The 16163-nt window shown below is 27.6% G+C and overlaps 3 protein-coding genes across 9 annotated transcripts; 1 reads left to right on the top strand and 2 right to left on the bottom strand.

Annotated features, from left to right (window-relative positions):
• Positions 1-36: 36 nt before the first annotated feature.
• On the bottom strand, positions 37-4521 carry LOC124431108 (DNA ligase 4). Of its 3 annotated transcripts, XM_046978561.1 has the most exons (12): positions 3912-4521; positions 3663-3824; positions 3438-3595; positions 3097-3371; positions 2681-2992; positions 2280-2589; positions 2066-2195; positions 1687-1944; positions 1424-1612; positions 952-1269; positions 580-822; positions 37-462 (listed from the first exon to the last, which is right to left on the bottom strand). In XM_046978561.1, exons 2-12 carry the CDS (start codon positions 3822-3824, stop codon positions 115-117), a joined length of 2703 nt encoding a protein of 900 aa, XP_046834517.1. In that variant the 5' UTR covers positions 3912-4521; the 3' UTR covers positions 37-114. The 3 variants fall into 3 exon arrangements, with proteins under 3 accessions (XP_046834517.1, XP_046834516.1, XP_046834518.1); XM_046978560.1 differs by lacking the exon at positions 3912-4521 and having other exon boundaries at positions 3663-3905; XM_046978562.1 differs by lacking the exon at positions 3912-4521 and having other exon boundaries at positions 3438-3569; positions 3663-3801.
• Positions 4522-6642: 2121 nt separating this feature from the next.
• Positions 6643-10855, bottom strand: LOC124431211 (general transcription factor 3C polypeptide 3). 3 transcript variants are annotated; one of them, XM_046978830.1, is made up of 5 exons: positions 10729-10855; positions 9567-10006; positions 9296-9499; positions 7427-9228; positions 6643-7276 (listed from the first exon to the last, which is right to left on the bottom strand). In XM_046978830.1, the coding sequence occupies exons 2-5, from the start codon at positions 9998-10000 to the stop codon at positions 6996-6998; spliced, it is 2721 nt and encodes a 906-aa protein (XP_046834786.1). In that variant the 5' UTR covers positions 10001-10006; positions 10729-10855; the 3' UTR covers positions 6643-6995. The 3 variants fall into 3 exon arrangements, with proteins under 3 accessions (XP_046834786.1, XP_046834785.1, XP_046834783.1); XM_046978829.1 differs by lacking the exon at positions 10729-10855 and adding an exon at positions 10509-10636; XM_046978827.1 differs by lacking the exon at positions 10729-10855 and adding an exon at positions 10379-10520.
• LOC124431210 (membrane-bound transcription factor site-1 protease) lies at positions 10693-16154 on the top strand. Of its 3 annotated transcripts, none has more exons than XM_046978825.1 (14): positions 10693-10833; positions 11098-11660; positions 11734-11865; positions 11953-12162; positions 12316-12500; positions 12568-12865; positions 12958-13109; positions 13189-13469; positions 13535-13646; positions 13745-14003; positions 14096-14370; positions 14461-14750; positions 14853-15129; positions 15295-16154. In XM_046978825.1, the coding sequence occupies exons 2-14, from the start codon at positions 11112-11114 to the stop codon at positions 15653-15655; spliced, it is 3381 nt and encodes a 1126-aa protein (XP_046834781.1). In that variant the 5' UTR covers positions 10693-10833; positions 11098-11111; the 3' UTR covers positions 15656-16154. The 3 variants fall into 3 exon arrangements, with proteins under 3 accessions (XP_046834781.1, XP_046834780.1, XP_046834782.1); XM_046978824.1 differs by having other exon boundaries at positions 12955-13109; XM_046978826.1 differs by lacking the exon at positions 10693-10833 and having other exon boundaries at positions 11549-11684; positions 11778-11865; positions 12955-13109.
• Positions 16155-16163: the final 9 nt, after the last annotated feature.

The following is a 16163-nucleotide window of genomic DNA, read 5'->3' as shown; positions in this document are numbered from 1 at the left end:
CATATTTGATAAAAATTCATTGTTTTTTTGTTTTTCTTTGGTTTTTTTTCCTTTTTTTTTTTTTTTTTTTTGTTTAGCAGTTCACTGCCACTTTTCATCTGTCCATACAAATTTTTATTCAACAATATATTCGTCGATCGAATAAAACTTTTGATCCCGAAAACAATCCTTTATCCATTTACTGTTGATTATTTTTTTCATAGATTTCCTTATAGTTTCATCAACTTCCGAAGATTTCATAGATAACAATGAATTATCTTCAATGAAGATATAATTAATGTGTTCATCTATATCTTCTTTTATTATACCACCCATAAAGCGAAATTTAAATTTCGTTGAATCCGAACATTTCTTAAAATATCCGATAATTTGCTTAAAGATAGAAAATGGGGATATACCATTTTCGAACAATTCTTTATCCATTCCTTCCTCTTTGGTAAATACAACTTCTTCATTTTTTATCTAAAATTAATATTATATAATAAAATGGAAATAATAAATAATTTGATAATAAATTCATCAATATTTCAAAAAAAAAAAAAAAAAAATAAATAAATAAATAAAAAAAATCAATCATACCATATGTTCTATCCGTTTTAAAGAACGTTCTAAACTTTCTTCATTAGCATCTATTGTATAACTGTCATAGTAATCATCGTATTTTTCAATAAGTGATCGTTTGGTAAAATCGCGAATGCATAAAAGATCCCATGGTAAAAAACTTTCTAATGCAAACCAGTTTTCTTTTTTGATAATACGTTTATACCAATCTATGGTAACTACATCATATTTTCCACTTTGTATTATGTTTCTCGCTTTCGCCTAAAAAAAAAAAAAAAGAAAAAAAAAGAAGAAAAAAGAATACATTGGAAAGAAAGTAAATTGCTTTGAAAAACATCTCAAAGGTTTACACTTTTCAAAGAAATATTATATTATAATATAATTAATTACCTTTTTGACATTTCCAACGATCACACAATAAGTATCTTCACTTGGATTCTGTACGATTTTCGCATTATGCAATAAGAGCTTATCTTCTATATTTTCTTTAGTTATTTCATCATTACCATTAATAACACAAATTTCTTTTCCATACAATAAACGTGTGATCGGTACGAGATTTTTTTTTGATTGTATATTATTATAAAACACTTCTTCAAACTTTGACGAACTCGACTTTGTTATTTTCTTTTTCTTTTCAACAACTATTGTTTCAATATCATTCAATGTTGCATTTCTTTTAGTCAATTTATGAATTGTTCCTTCAGTCTAAAAACAATATGTATATATATATATATATATATATATATATATATATATATATATATATATATATATATATATAAAGGAGAGAAAAGCAGAAAAACAAGATAAGTTAAATAATAATTGCAATCCAAAAAGTTTCTTCATATATTTTCTGTACCTTTATCAATGATAAAAATTCTGTGTTAGTACAAACACTATACCAAGGCTTATCTCCTCTAATCTGTATGACACGAGGAAAACGTAAAGTATAACCAATCGGAAAAACATCAGTTTTCACTATTTCCGTTGCTCGTAGCGTTAAAATCAATGAATGCTCAGGTCGAATCCATAAATCTGGAAGATGTTTCTGAAAATATAAGTCATATGTATCCATTTGAGAAACAATATAAAATTATTATAAAGTATATACTCTTGAAATACCTTGGGTTTGATCACACAATTTGGACAGTCTTTAATCCAATACTTCTCCAATTTTGAATGAAGTTTCGTCAATTCTTCCATTGCAATGCCACTACACACTGATACAACAGAGAAAAATTGTGTAGGTTCTTTGCCTTCAATTTCAGGCATTTTGGCAACACCCATCATAAAGCTGTTTATCAAACCATTGAACTTTCCTTCGCCATAATAACCTCCAAGAATAATTAAGTCTATATCTTGTACTAGATCTTCTGAGTACTAATAAAAAAATAACATTATACTGAGGCTTGTCGAAGAATCATCCAAAACATTGCTATATATTGAAAGAACGAAATAATTTTAAATTAAATATTACAGATATAATCCTTGTTATATATACCTCAGCTTTTAATTTGTAGCAACCAGTTCCATTGCGAACATTTGGTTTATAAATGAAATCAGATTTTTTTAAAACTATTCCTTCTTCATTATTTTCAAGACTTTTATTAAAAATATCCAATAAATCTTTACTATATAAAACAATAAATAATAATTAAGAAAAAAAATGATCATTAAGCATCATGGTATTGTTATACGTATACTTTTATAAATACCTATTAGAAATGATTGTATTTTGGCATTTAATTAATGAACCTTCTTCATCTTGAAATGCATCATTTAATATATTTAATCTTTCTTTATAGGGTAAATTAATGAGCAATTTGTCATTATATAAAATAATATCATATGCCACAAAACAGGGTTGATAGGAACTATTAGCTGTAAGCTTTTTAACATCATAGCTCATACCTTTTGAACCAAACTCTTTTTTTTTTTTATTCCAACCCATTAATTCACCATCCAAAATTATAGACTTACATTGTCGATTTAAACGACGCGAAAATGTACTAGTGAGAAAACCATCTAAAAGAAATTGCTTTTACGAAAATTTTGTATATATATATATACATATATATATGATTATTATAATGAAAATCTTATTCTCTGTATCTACCTGAATTACTTTTTCCATATCCCCAATTATTTGTGATATCAATTCCCTGTCTTGTGAAGTATTGGAATATACCATCTTTCATATGTATTTGGGAACGTTCACCATCAAATTTCATTTGTACAAAATACTCATGATTATTATGAAAAAGTTGTGAAGCATCCTTAATTGTAGATCTTTCCAAATTCATAGATTTGAAAAAAGAGAAAACTTCAATATTATAATTAATTTCCTTTTTACCTTGATCAAAATTATCACAAAGTTTTTGTAAGTTGAAATTTGTATCAAAACATTGACCTGCTTTTGGATGATAAACTAGAAAAAAAAAAAAAAACATAAAAAATTTTTTAGTACAAATTTTGGATATTTACCAACAGATATGATATATTAAATCGTATCTCTTTTATACTGCCACAAACCTTGCAATATTTTTTTTGTTCCAATGCCTAACTTTAGATCCTTTAAAATAATACGAGTCAACCATTTTAATTCTAATGCGCTTATTTGTCTAAATAATTCTTTAAATAATTCATCTTTACTATTATTCGTTTGACTTGCTTTTGATATATTGTCTAAAAATATATTTATTCTATCTATTGTATATGATTCCTTCCCATGTAACAAATATTTTCTCACAACTGAGTAAATTATTTCAGAAATGTCACTTCCTTCAGATTTACTTGAATTAGGAATTCTAAAAAATAAATATATTATTATTCGTACAAATTAGCAATATGTAAAAGAAAAAAAATTATAATACCTATAATTTATCAGTTTTTTGGCATCTTCACTAGATTTTCCAAGACAAAGTACACGAATGTAAATATTTGTTAGTAATTTCTGCTTCAAATTATATGATGAACGTTTACGATCGCATTGTGGTAAAAGCAATCTTAACACAGGAAACATTGAAATATTCTAATAAGTAAGAAAATAGAAAAAGATTATTAATGTTTAATAATATTTGAATTAATTTTTAACTTACTGCATTTGAATCGTCTTTTTTTAATTTGCCACCTTCCTTTTTACATTGCAAAATAAATTCCTGTAGAATTTTAATTTTTTCAGGGGCACGTGCTTTAATAACTTTTTCTAAGACATCGCACAATCTTTTAAATGTAATTCTTGAAGCTAATGATACACTCATCTTTGAATAAACATTTAAAGTAAAATATGAAATTAAAAACTAATTAAAGTAGTTCATGGAACAAATACTTAAAAAGTTGTTCACTACCTTTTGTTCAAAGCGTGTGTGACTGCAGCGATAGATATGGACAAAATATGAACTATACAAATACAAGCGGAGAACGTTGTCTCCCCCACCATACGTCCATCGTATCGATATATAAGCTTATGTTGATTATTTCCCCTCTCATGCGTACATAACAATTGGTTTCGTGTGAGTTAAAGTAAAGAGTTAAGTTCTACTAAACTACTTTATGAACGTACAGCTTTAAGTCTCTCCATATGTATACCTTTCTTTAATAGTAGAATGCATCTCGCAGTAATCCGTGTTAGATAAGATATCGATAAGCATTTGTTTTACGATAAATCCATAGAAAATAATAAATATAATTGACACATATAAGAATAAGTATATAAATCTAAGACAAAAATAAGAATTTGTCTAATATTTTCTTAAAAATAATTAGTGAATATTTGTACATTATATTATTTTAATACATATTGAAACATGAGTTCATTTCCACACTACTTATAATATAGAACTCTCAGTGGTTATTTTTTTCTTACGTGGTTGCCCCTGTAGGACTAGTTCACTCTATACGACTTCGACTATTATTAGGTTGGAAACTATGAAATGGGCGTTTTTGTTTAGTTATTTATTTTCATTCAACGCCCGTTTCATAGTTTCCAATCTAATACTATTACTAATAATAATATGCTACTATTACTATTACTAATAATAATAATAATAATAATAATAATAATAATAATAATAATAATAATAATAATAATGTATTTAAATATTATTTTACATTTTATATTATAATAGTAAAGACAATTTTAGCTTCGACTGATCTTGAGTAAAAAATAGTAAGAAAACAAATACATAACAATAATAAGACAAAAATAAAAGAAACGTTTCAAACTTTTCATCATATGTCGTTTTTTTATTTGCACTCCTTTATAACCACTACAATGATATCTATGAACAACTTTGTATTTTTATACATGTAAGATGACATTATAGCGTATGCTTATTGTAAATAATCCGGCGAAATATTCCTGGTAATAGCTGGTAACTCATAATAAACATAACTCAGAGTTGCTGAAAGATAATATTAAAAATTGTTCAGAGTACAATGGATTAAACGTATCTGTCGATAGACGGTCATGTGTTGAAATTATTAAGGACACGATTTGTTGAGAATTCTATCCATCAAACCATTACATAAAATGACACATTTTTACTTCCTTTGTTATTATAAATTACCGTCATCGTATTTATCAAAATGTATATAATATAAATATATTATTCTATTCCTTATTCTTATTATATATTGTTATTATAATAATAATAATAATAGTAATAATATGAAGTGAACTTTTATAGAGGAAACCATAACAAAATAATACTGGGAGAAAAATCTAATAGATTATGAGGAAACGAGCTTGTGTTTTGATTTTTATTAAAAATAATATATATATAATATATATATATATATATATATATGTGTTCATTAATTATTAATTTTGAAAAAATAATGCATATACTTTATATCCATTTGTCATCGAACAAAATTATATTGCTGCTATGTTCTATCTAGTACAGATCAATGCAAAATTCATGTCAATCATCAGTGAAGGAAATAAATATAAGAGAATGGATAGTAATATCCTATTAAATTATCAAATAATTTTCTTTGTTACGAAAGCACAATTGGTTGTGCTTAAATAATGATTGAAGCTTGCGATGTTGCGATGGTCAAGACCTACTAGCAATTTGAGACTTGACTACTGAATAAAAATCATTCCGTTGCTTTGATTCTGTAATAATAGTAGTAGTAGTAGTAGTAAAAGTAGAATTCATCGTAAACACGCGGGTATCCATATTGATGTATTGAAATCTTAAAGGATATATATACTACCGAACGAATGATCTTATATTTTAAGACTTCTTTAAAAATTCAAAAATATTTCATATTTTAAGAAATCTTTTCTTTTTGTTTTTTATTAAATACTAAAGTACTGATACTTAACATTGCCAATAATATTTCTAGAGGTAAAGAGATAAAATATAGTTAAGATAATATTTCTTTAAATTCGCCAATTTATATATTAATTGTCATACGTGTCAATTATATTTATCACTTTCTATGGCATTTATCGTGAAACAAATGCGTACTGATGTGGATATTTATGAGAGAGATCATCGCGAAATTCACGTCGGTCATCAGTAAAGAAAATAAATATCAGATTAGATAATAATACTTTATTAAATACTCTTATCAAATGAAGAGAAAATAAGTAGATTAGTTCATTATTTTCGTTTACATCGATACAATAAAAAAAAGCACCGGAATATTTTAGCTTCGAACCTAAGATGTCCCCTGTATTATGAATCCAGATGCTTGCCAATGTGTTACACATTGCTTATAAAATCTATCATTTTAGGTCTATAAAATCTAAAAGGAACTATACATTTTTCCAAAATTTAACAATATTTTAAAAACACAGATCCATCGACATACAACGATTGGACACATATTTCCTTATTTTTGCCATAGAATCATCTAATCAAACCTCATTAAAATGACCAAATGAATTACCATAGTTTCTTTGTGCGAGCATCGTGAAATGCATTTTTTGCGTTTGGAAATGTTCAAAAAATCTAAGTTAAACCAGCTATTTACGCATACAAACAAGGAGGCAATCACTGCCTCACGGACATAGAAAATATTCATTCAAGCGTGTATATTAAAATCAGTAGTGAAAGTACAAGGTTCTTATTTAAAAGCTTTATTTTTTTGTAAAAAAAAATCGTGTTAAAAAGGGAATTTTTCGAGAATACTTTATACACAAATAAAAATCTTTTTCAATAATTCTAAAACTACGTATTGTAAATTAAATCTTCGCCTTTAAAAGAAGACTTTGTTCATCAAAATCAATCAAGAATTACGCCTGTTCTCATTGATGGCGTAAACTATTAAAAAACCAGAGATTATGAACAGTCTTAATACTTTATTTTTATTTAAGAGCTAGTAATACTTTTTTGGCAAAAAATATGTACATTTATAATATAACATATCTATTAATTTTTTATACTATTTATACATGTAACTTATTTATAATGCTTTTAAATAGTAATATATTCTTCAAGATACATTCTGGCAAGATTAAGATTTTCAGATTGTAAATATATAAGATGAAGATTAAAAGCTGCTTCTTTTTTCAAGTCTAAAAGTTCTTCATTTTGTTTAACTAAATCTCCTGGATCTGAATGAAGAACTAGTTTATAATAGTGTATAGCTGTTGGCAACATTCCAATTTGATGAAATGCACGTGCTATATTATAATATGTTTCGTGTTGACCTTCCACTCCTCGTAATTGTGCATATTTTTTAAAGAATGCAATTGCTACAATTCAATAATAAATTATGTATTTAATCATTCATAATAATTATATTTCATATCTAAATACTGATAAATATAGACATTCCTTGAATTATTAATCTTATTCCTTTATTTTTGTATTATTAATCTATCCCTTAAATTATTAATAATTACCTTGAATTATTAATTGATTCTTTTTTGATGAATGCTTTTGACATGACATTTGTAATAAAGTAACAGAAATCAATAAGGCCAATAATGCATTTGGCGTAACTCTAAAGAGGGATATGTAATCATTCAGAGCATAAGTATATGTCCCACAGACAAGGCAATTATTTGCATGCATTATATGCAAATGAGAAAATGCATCTTCTCGTCCAAGTAAACGCATTATAAATCTATTGTGTCTAGAATCTTCAGCTTTTTGAATAACTATATTAAGTAAATTCCATGAATTTGAACGTTGACAAACTTTTACTATTTCCCGCACAATATTGTAACCATAATAAGAATCATTATTGTGAATACAAGCCAATAAACATAAGAACATGATATGAGAATTCCTCTTCTCAAATCTTTTAGATGTCAATGCACTAAAAGATATTCTTTGTAGTAATCCATATCTTTTCAATTCACAAGCTAACTTGCACATTTGAATATATAAAAGGAATTCATTCTTTTCACTTGGTTCATCACTGTTAACAAATGTTGGTACATTTTCTTCTTCAAGTTTTTCACCACATGATAGTCGATGCAATTGTAAACTTTCAAGACGTTGACGTACTCCAGTTGCTCTTGTTAATGCACCAAGCTCAGCTTTTGACCTAATATTAATACAATGTCTTGAAAGTAATAACATTCCAGATTGAAAATACTCATCATATTTTTGAGTTTTGAAGAGCAAAAGTGTCCTCATATAAATTACATTAGGATCTAGTGCATCTGATTCTGGATCTTGTTTAAGAACTTCTGCTGCCTTAATGTATTGGCCTTTAAACTTATAAAGTTTTGCTAATGCTAGTCTAGCACCTAAATGCTGAGGAGATAATTGTTTAACAACTTCATAAGATTTAATAGCTTTTTTTAGATCTTTACAGCCAACCCAACATTCTGCGTGTCTTAACCAAACAGCTGCTAAACTAAAATTGTTGCTATTAACTAATGGATCTAATAAGTCCAGAGCTCGCTGGAATTCTTTTTTTCCCATAAAAGCCTCTGCCACATCTAAAAATAAATCTCCAGATATCTCTGGATCTTCTTTCAACAATTTAGGTAAAAGTTTATCTGCCATACTAATTTCATTCAGTTCAATAAGAGTTATAAGAAATTTTGCTTTTAAATCTACAACTACATCGTCTGGTATATCACAGGTTTCTATTATAGATATATTAGGAGGTTCTGAAACTTTTTTATCAGAAATATCTATCTCCTTAAATTGAACCCAGATACTAGTGTACTTAGTTAGAGTATCTAAACATCTATTAAAATGTTTTAAAGTAATTAACAATTCTGTCATAATATTGACTTCTTCTAATGTTATCAATTCAGGACACTTAACAAAAATATATTCCATAGCATCTAATGCTTGTTCATTATTATTTTCTTGCATGTGTCGTTTTGCTAGTATTTTTGCATATTTTAATATTTCTTCACCATTTTCTGAATCCAGATGATGTAACAATTTTGTATATGCTTTCAAATGAGCTCTTTTATCTCCATTTTGCTCTTGAAGTTGTATTAATGATTCATACAAATGTATTTCTTTTGGGCTAGCTTGAATAGCTTTCGAATAGCATGTTATTGCTTGTTTTATATTGCCACTCTCTAATGATAAATTAGCCAATCTAGCCCATTGATCGGCGTCCTTTGGACTGAGATGTGCTGCTATTAATGCAAATTGTAATGATTTCTCAGGCTGATCATTTTCATATATCATTGCTAAGGTTTGAAATGGTTCTGGAGCACTTGGTACCTGCCTGTAGAATTTCATGATTTGATTATTATTAAGAAGCTCCTTAATTAGATTAGAAAAATTTAACTTGCCTAATTATTTCCATACACATTTGTGCTGCTAATGTTGTTTCTCCTCTTGCAAAACGTAAATTTGCTTCACCCATAAGACCTTGCAAAACAGGAGGAAGGGTTCTCCGTTTCCTTTTTGGTCCTGCTTGTGAAAATGTTGATAACTTTTGTTCTTTTTTATTTATAATTTGTTGTGAAACTGCTTGTTCACTTTCTGAATCTTTTCTAAAAATGATATTGTCTATCAGTGATATTCAATACATAAAAGTTTCATATTTTTCTTAGTACATACTTAGAAACATCCGTATCTGAGATTTCTAGTTCTGGATTTTCATCCATTTTAGAGGAATATTCACTGAATGTTAATTCACCATTTAAAAATTGTTTAGTTAATCTATCTTCTTCTTCAACAGTTAGTAGTACATTTTGATCATCTATTTCCATTATAATGTCATTAACAGGACTACTTTGCTCAGAATATGTATAGGATGGAATTATTGTTTCAGATACATCTTGTACTTCTAAAGCTTTAGCTTCTACAAACTCAGTCATATCTACGTCCATGGAATTAATAGCACTTTCATCTAATTCTTCTATGATTATTGGCATAACATTGGTATCATGATCGAGAATCATTATATCTTCTTTATCTTTTTCCGATTTAGCCTCAGAATTTATTTCAACATCCAGATTTGTTTTATTATTATCCTCTGTAAATTGCTCCATATTTCACTGTTAATATAATACAGTAACAAAATTACTCTTTATATAATACTTGAATTAAAAAATATTCATTTATGTTTTATGCTTTCATTTCATTTAGAACAATATATCTTATCAACAATTGTAAACAATAATTTAGACTTATATGTTTTATTATATTTTTTTATTTAAATTATTGTAATCGTAAATTATATAAAATAAAACTTAAAATTTACGATTGATTAAGTAAATTTGTAAATAAACATTATATCCTTATATATGTATATATATATATATATATATATATATATATATATATATATATATGTATATGTATATAATAATATATATATATATAAATGTTAAAAAAAGAAATAATTTATATTCACATAAAATACTTACAAATTAATTTTATATCTGGCTTTCTTATTATTACACCATTTATTTTTTATTTACAAAATTGTAAAATTAAATGATTATCAAAAGGTACAATTAATAATTGAAATTGAAATATATAGGTATTAAAAACTACCTTATAAAGTCGTAGTAAATAATATTTACGTAGTACTTTTATGTGAATTGTTATCGTGTAGTGTCAGCACTTAAATTTTATTTAACCTCATTGCAATTACACCTCTGTCTTTAAATGCAATGAGATTTGTAAACATCGAAGCATGGATAACGTGATATACATAATTTCGTTGTATGTATACTTTACAATGTGTTTACAATTTAAGAAATCAATGACTTACCTATAAAAGAAATAATTAAAAATGTACGGCTGCAAGATTTCAATGTGAATTTCTATGATAAATAAAACTTAAGGTTATGACGTGAAAGATAAATATATCGTTACCGTAAGTAAACATTTATTCTTCATTATTATCTTTATGATAAAATTAAACATTGTAAGTATTCAAGCTTTATTAATATATAGTTGATTTTATATATTGAAAAAATATACTGAGTAATAGATGAATGATTCATTGTCAATAACTATACAATAATGTTTAATTAAAAAAATAGATAGAAAAAAGAATAAAAAATCAATCATGTTATACAAAATATATTCTAATATTGTTATTGAATAATAGATAATTTAAATGATTTATAATTTTCAGTTTGTGCTAATAGTATGAAGTCGCATATATCTTGGCTGTACATTACTTTGGTATTACTACTTACCTTTACGAACAAATCAAGTAATCACCAATTAAACTGTTCATTAGGAGAAGAACAGACTCGTCATAACCCAGCACATAATAAGTCAGAATCATATGATACCTACTCAATATCATCATGTGATTTACATCATAATATGCACGAAGTTAAAGTTCAATTTTCATCTAGAATTGTTAAAAATGAATATATTGTAGCATTCAAAGGCTACTACAAACCTCATGCTCGTAGAAATTATATATGTGCTGCATTAAATTCATCTGGAGTTAATAATTGGAAACTATTAGCTAGAAATAATTTGGCAAGTAATTTTCCAAGTGATTTTGATGTAGTTCTCTTAGAAGAAACTGATAATTATCATGGACTCAATGCTTTAATGGATCATCCACTCATAAAAAGAGTAACACCTCAGCGACTAGTACATAGAAGTTTAAAATATATTAATATCACAGAAGAAGGAGAACTTCCAGAATATAAAGGATTCAAAAGGAAAATTAATACTTATGTATGCTTTCACATATAGAAATAGGTAAGATTAATTTGTAAATACATATATTATAGAAACTTTTTAATTTTAGGGTAATCATTTCTGGCAACCAATAAATCGGCATGCATCTCGTAGGTTGCTACGTGCTATTCCAAGACAAATCACAAGTATACTTCAAGCAGATGCATTATGGGGCATGGGTGTAACAGGTCATGGTATTAAGGTGAATAATATAAATAGTTAATAAGTAGATATGAAATATAGTTAATATAATTTAAAATGAAGCTTTGAATTGTATTATACATATCAGGTAGCAATATTTGATACTGGATTAGCTGCTAGCCATCCACATTTCAAAAAAATTAAAGAACGTTCGAATTGGACAAATGAGAAAACTTTAGAGGATGGTTTAGGTCATGGAACATTTGTTGCTGGTGTTATAGCTTCATCTTCTAGAGAATGTCTTGGATTTGCACCAGATGCCGAGTTGCATATTTTTCGTGTTTTCACTAATGCTCAAGTATGTATATATATATATATATATATATATATATATATATATATATATATATATATGTGTGTGTCTAATATTCTTAACTGTTCTTATAAAATGTATAATAATCTATTGAAAAATATTTCTTTATTATTTTCTTCTATGTTTTGTATGATATAGGTATCATATACATCGTGGTTTCTTGATGCATTCAATTATGCTATACTAACTAAAGTTACAGTGCTAAATCTCAGTATTGGTGGTCCAGACTTTATGGATCATCCATTCGTTGATAAAGTTTGGGAACTTACAGCAAATGGTGTAATTATGGTCTCTGCAATTGGAAATGATGGTCCTCTTTATGGGTAAGTGCCAACTATTGTTATTATTTGTGTTTTTATTCATATTACAAATCTCTCATATCTTATACAGAACATTAAATAACCCTGCTGATCAAATGGATGTTATTGGTGTTGGAGGTATAAATTGGGAGGATCAAATAGCTAAATTTTCATCAAGAGGTATGACAACATGGGAATTACCATCTGGTTATGGAAGAGTTAAACCTGATTTAGTTACATATGGATCAGGAGTAAGAGGTTCGGCATTGCAGACTGGTTGCAGAACACTCTCTGGTACTTCTGTTGCTAGTCCCGTTGTAGCTGGTGCTGTAGCACTTTTAGCAAGTGGTTTTGTTCAACCAGATGGATCTCAAAATGTTAAAAGAAGGGTAATTATTGTTTTGAAAAGTATATATCTATTTTTATATATACATTGAGAATATTTATATTTTAAAAACTTGAACTTTTTTGTTATAAGAAGGTAACACCGGCTAGTATGAAACAAGCATTACTTAGTTCCGCACGACGTTTACCAGGGGTTGGTATGTTTGAACAAGGAGCAGGAAAATTAGATTTGTTGAGGGCGTTTCATTTTTTAAGATTATACACGCCCATGTGTACTCTCAGTCCAAGGTAACTACTCTTTTATCTGTAATAAATAAAACAATAAAACACTGAGGTCATCTATGTTTCATAGATAATATAAATTCAGTTACATAGATTTGACTGAGTGCCAGTACATGTGGCCATATTGTACTCAAGCTGTTTATCATACTGGTATACCAATAATCGTGAATATAACAATAATAAATGGATTGGGTGTTTCGGGTCATATTACGGATCTTACTTGGCATCCATATACTGGTAATGGTAACGGCGAACGAATTGATATATCATTAACGCACAGCGATGTTCTATGGCCATGGTCCGGCTGGTTAGCAGTTTCTATAACTGTTCCATCGAATTCTCGTGATTGGCAGGGTATAGCACAAGGTAATATAACTTATTAAATAGGTATCATATTGAAAAAATCATATTAATATTATATTCATACATAGGTCATATATCTATAACTATAAAATCACCGCCAAGTGATGGGGAAGAAGAATCTCGTCAATCGACGATTGAACTACCATTAAAAGCCAAAGTTATACCAACTCCGCCTCGACAGTAACTATAAATAATATATGCTTTGTTGTGATCTGTACAACTTATATAACATTATCATTTATATTATACATGTAATTATTATGATTATTGTTTAACAGCAAACGTATTCTTTGGGATCAGTACCATAACTTACGTTATCCTCCAGGATATTTTCCAAGAGATGATTTACATGCAAAAAGTGATCCTCTTGATTGGAACGGTGATCATATTCATACAAATTTTAAAGATATGTATCAGCATTTACGCAATGCTGGATATTATCTCGAAGTACTTGGCCATCCATTTACCTGTTTTGATGCTAAAAATTATGGAACGTTACTCATTGTTGATACAGAAGAAGAATTCTTTCCTGAAGAAGTACGTATTTTTTACTTTATTTATTTATAAGGAAAGATTTCCCTTTTATATTTTCATTTTATAATTATATAATTAATGGATTTTCTTTCTAGGTGGCAAAATTAAAACAAGACGTCGAAGAAGATGGGCTTTCTGTAATTATTTTTGCAGATTGGTATAATGTTACTGTCATGCGAAAGGTAAAATTTTATGATGAAAATACTCGTCAATGGTGGGTTCCTGATACCGGAGGTGCAAATATACCAGCTTTAAACGACCTTCTATATCCTAACTGGGGAATAGCATTTAGTGATCAAGTACAAGATGGTCAATTTAGTCTTGGTCAACATTCACCCGTATCTTTTGCTTCTGGATCAACTATTGCTCGGTAAACTATATTTAATTTATCCGAATAATTTATCTCCCAAAAATTATATAGAAACATTTAGATGATATGTTTTTACATGAAACACATAAGATTTCCACGAGACGGAGTTCTACTTTATGCAAAATTACGTGATCAAGGTCAAGAATTTCTTCTGGAAACTGAAACAGGATCGTCAAAACTTGTACCAATTCTTGGACTTTTACAAACTAAACGTTATGAAAGTGTTAAGGAGAACTACAATATCAAGGATAACGATATAAAAGATTTTGAAGAAGAATCTCCAGAAGACAATCATGAGAAAGAACATGTAAATGATATGCCTGGTAGGCTTGTAGTATATGGAGATTCAAATTGCATTGACGACAGTCATTTACAAAAACGTATATATTTTGATCATTATCTTATTTCAATAATGATTTATTAAAATTAATGATTATATATATATATATATATATTGCTTAAAAAAATATATATTTTTCTAGCTTGTTTCTGGATGCTCGATGCCATCTTAGAATATACAACTACAGGCCGAATAGCAACTATATTTATGAATGAAAATTCACATCCAAATAAAGATCCAAAGGAATCAGATCATTTCGAGAATAACATATTACCTCAACGAATAGAGGGTAGCAATTTCAAACGCCATAGCAAAGTAGTAGCATCTGAAGGTACTGGAGCAGGTCGTTATCGTCCACTACCATCGTGTCCCACTATTACGCTAGCTTTACCAAAACCAGTTAATGAATCTGCACCCACGTAAGCATAATAATATTTTTCATTCATTAATATGCAACTAAATAATCATAAATGTGTTTGTACGAAAATAAACATATTTAAATCAAAGGATAAATAATTAAATGTTTTGTAAAATAAGACGCAGCAATATTTTTACAGAAATTTTATCCTATTGTTATATTTCAGAAATTTATATAAATCTCAAAAATTACTATCTGTGGGAAGTGGAATAATGGCTGCAAATCCAATTCCACAAGAAGATTCATTATGGCTTAAACGACATATTGGAGCAAGTGTTCCTTTCTTATATAATAATAATTTAAACGGAGTTGTTAATAACATAAAGCAAAATGAACAGGACCATCAAGTGACTGTGAATCAATGGTATTATATAGTAATAATTATTATGGTAGGCGTGATTCTTTTTTGTTTACTGAATCGGTGGAATTGGTTGATATTTAGAAGACATTCTAGAAGAAAACGAACAGTTGGTAAATTACGTAGAGTTATACAAGCTATTGCCATGCGCCAGGTGCCTCAAATGTAATCAAATGCTTGTAAAGAAATTTTATAAATAGTTTTATAAAATTTTGTTTATATATTTTATATAGACAATGTGGTATATTCTATAGTCTAATAATATTTTACCACATTTTTTGCATAAATTCAAAGACGGAGGTAAAGATTTGTGTGTGCCAATTTACATCTTCAACGAATTTCGTATAGAAAGACTATTAGAATGATATAAAACATATCCTATCTGCTTTACTTACCTCGACAGATATAATTCTATTTGGGCAAAATTTTAGTAAAGTATTGTATACCTCATGATTTAATATTTACATGTTTTATGTAACTATTAAAAGAAAATTGTTTAACATTCGTCGAATGTGTTATTATTGATCTAGCATGATCTGATGCAATGATGTAATAATTCATTCATTTGAAAAAAAAAAAAAATTCCAAATAGTGATATAATTGTATACGGTTTAATAAAATTGTCACTGTGTGATTCATCAATTAAAGATCATCTCCAAACATAAAAATTGATCTTG

This window comes from Vespa crabro, chromosome 20 (genome assembly GCF_910589235.1).
Source record: "Vespa crabro chromosome 20, iyVesCrab1.2, whole genome shotgun sequence".
NCBI lineage: Eukaryota > Metazoa > Arthropoda > Insecta > Hymenoptera > Vespidae > Vespa > Vespa crabro.
Note: the sequence above shows the minus strand (reverse complement) of the source record. Positions and strands in the feature narration are given on the sequence as shown.

What these genes read in the sequence shown, in the direction of transcription:
- LOC124431210 (XM_046978824.1), top strand. Translation starts at nt 11,112, where the DNA reads ATGAAGTCGCATATATCTTGGCTGTACATTACTTTGGTATTACTACTT. An exon ending in ATGTGTACTCTCAGTCCAAG is followed by an intron (nt 13,110 to 13,188) that starts GTAACTACTCTT and finishes ATATAAATTCAG; the next exon opens with TTACATAGATTTGACTGAGT. An exon ending in AAGAATTCTTTCCTGAAGAA is followed by an intron (nt 14,004 to 14,095) that starts GTACGTATTTTT and finishes TTTTCTTTCTAG; the next exon opens with GTGGCAAAATTAAAACAAGA.
- LOC124431108 (XM_046978561.1), bottom strand. Translation starts at nt 3,824, where the DNA reads ATGAGTGTATCATTAGCTTCAAGAATTACATTTAAAAGATTGTGCGAT. An exon ending in AAAAAGACGATTCAAATGCA is followed by an intron (nt 3,596 to 3,662) that starts GTAAGTTAAAAA and finishes CTTACTTATTAG; the next exon opens with AATATTTCAATGTTTCCTGT. An exon ending in TAAAACGGATAGAACATATG is followed by an intron (nt 463 to 579) that starts GTATGATTGATT and finishes TATTAATTTTAG; the next exon opens with ATAAAAAATGAAGAAGTTGT.
- LOC124431211 (XM_046978830.1), bottom strand. Translation starts at nt 10,000, where the DNA reads ATGGAGCAATTTACAGAGGATAATAATAAAACAAATCTGGATGTTGAA. An exon ending in TCAGATACGGATGTTTCTAA is followed by an intron (nt 9,500 to 9,566) that starts GTATGTACTAAG and finishes TATCATTTTTAG; the next exon opens with AAAAGATTCAGAAAGTGAAC. An exon ending in ATGTGTATGGAAATAATTAG is followed by an intron (nt 9,229 to 9,295) that starts GCAAGTTAAATT and finishes GAAATTCTACAG; the next exon opens with GCAGGTACCAAGTGCTCCAG.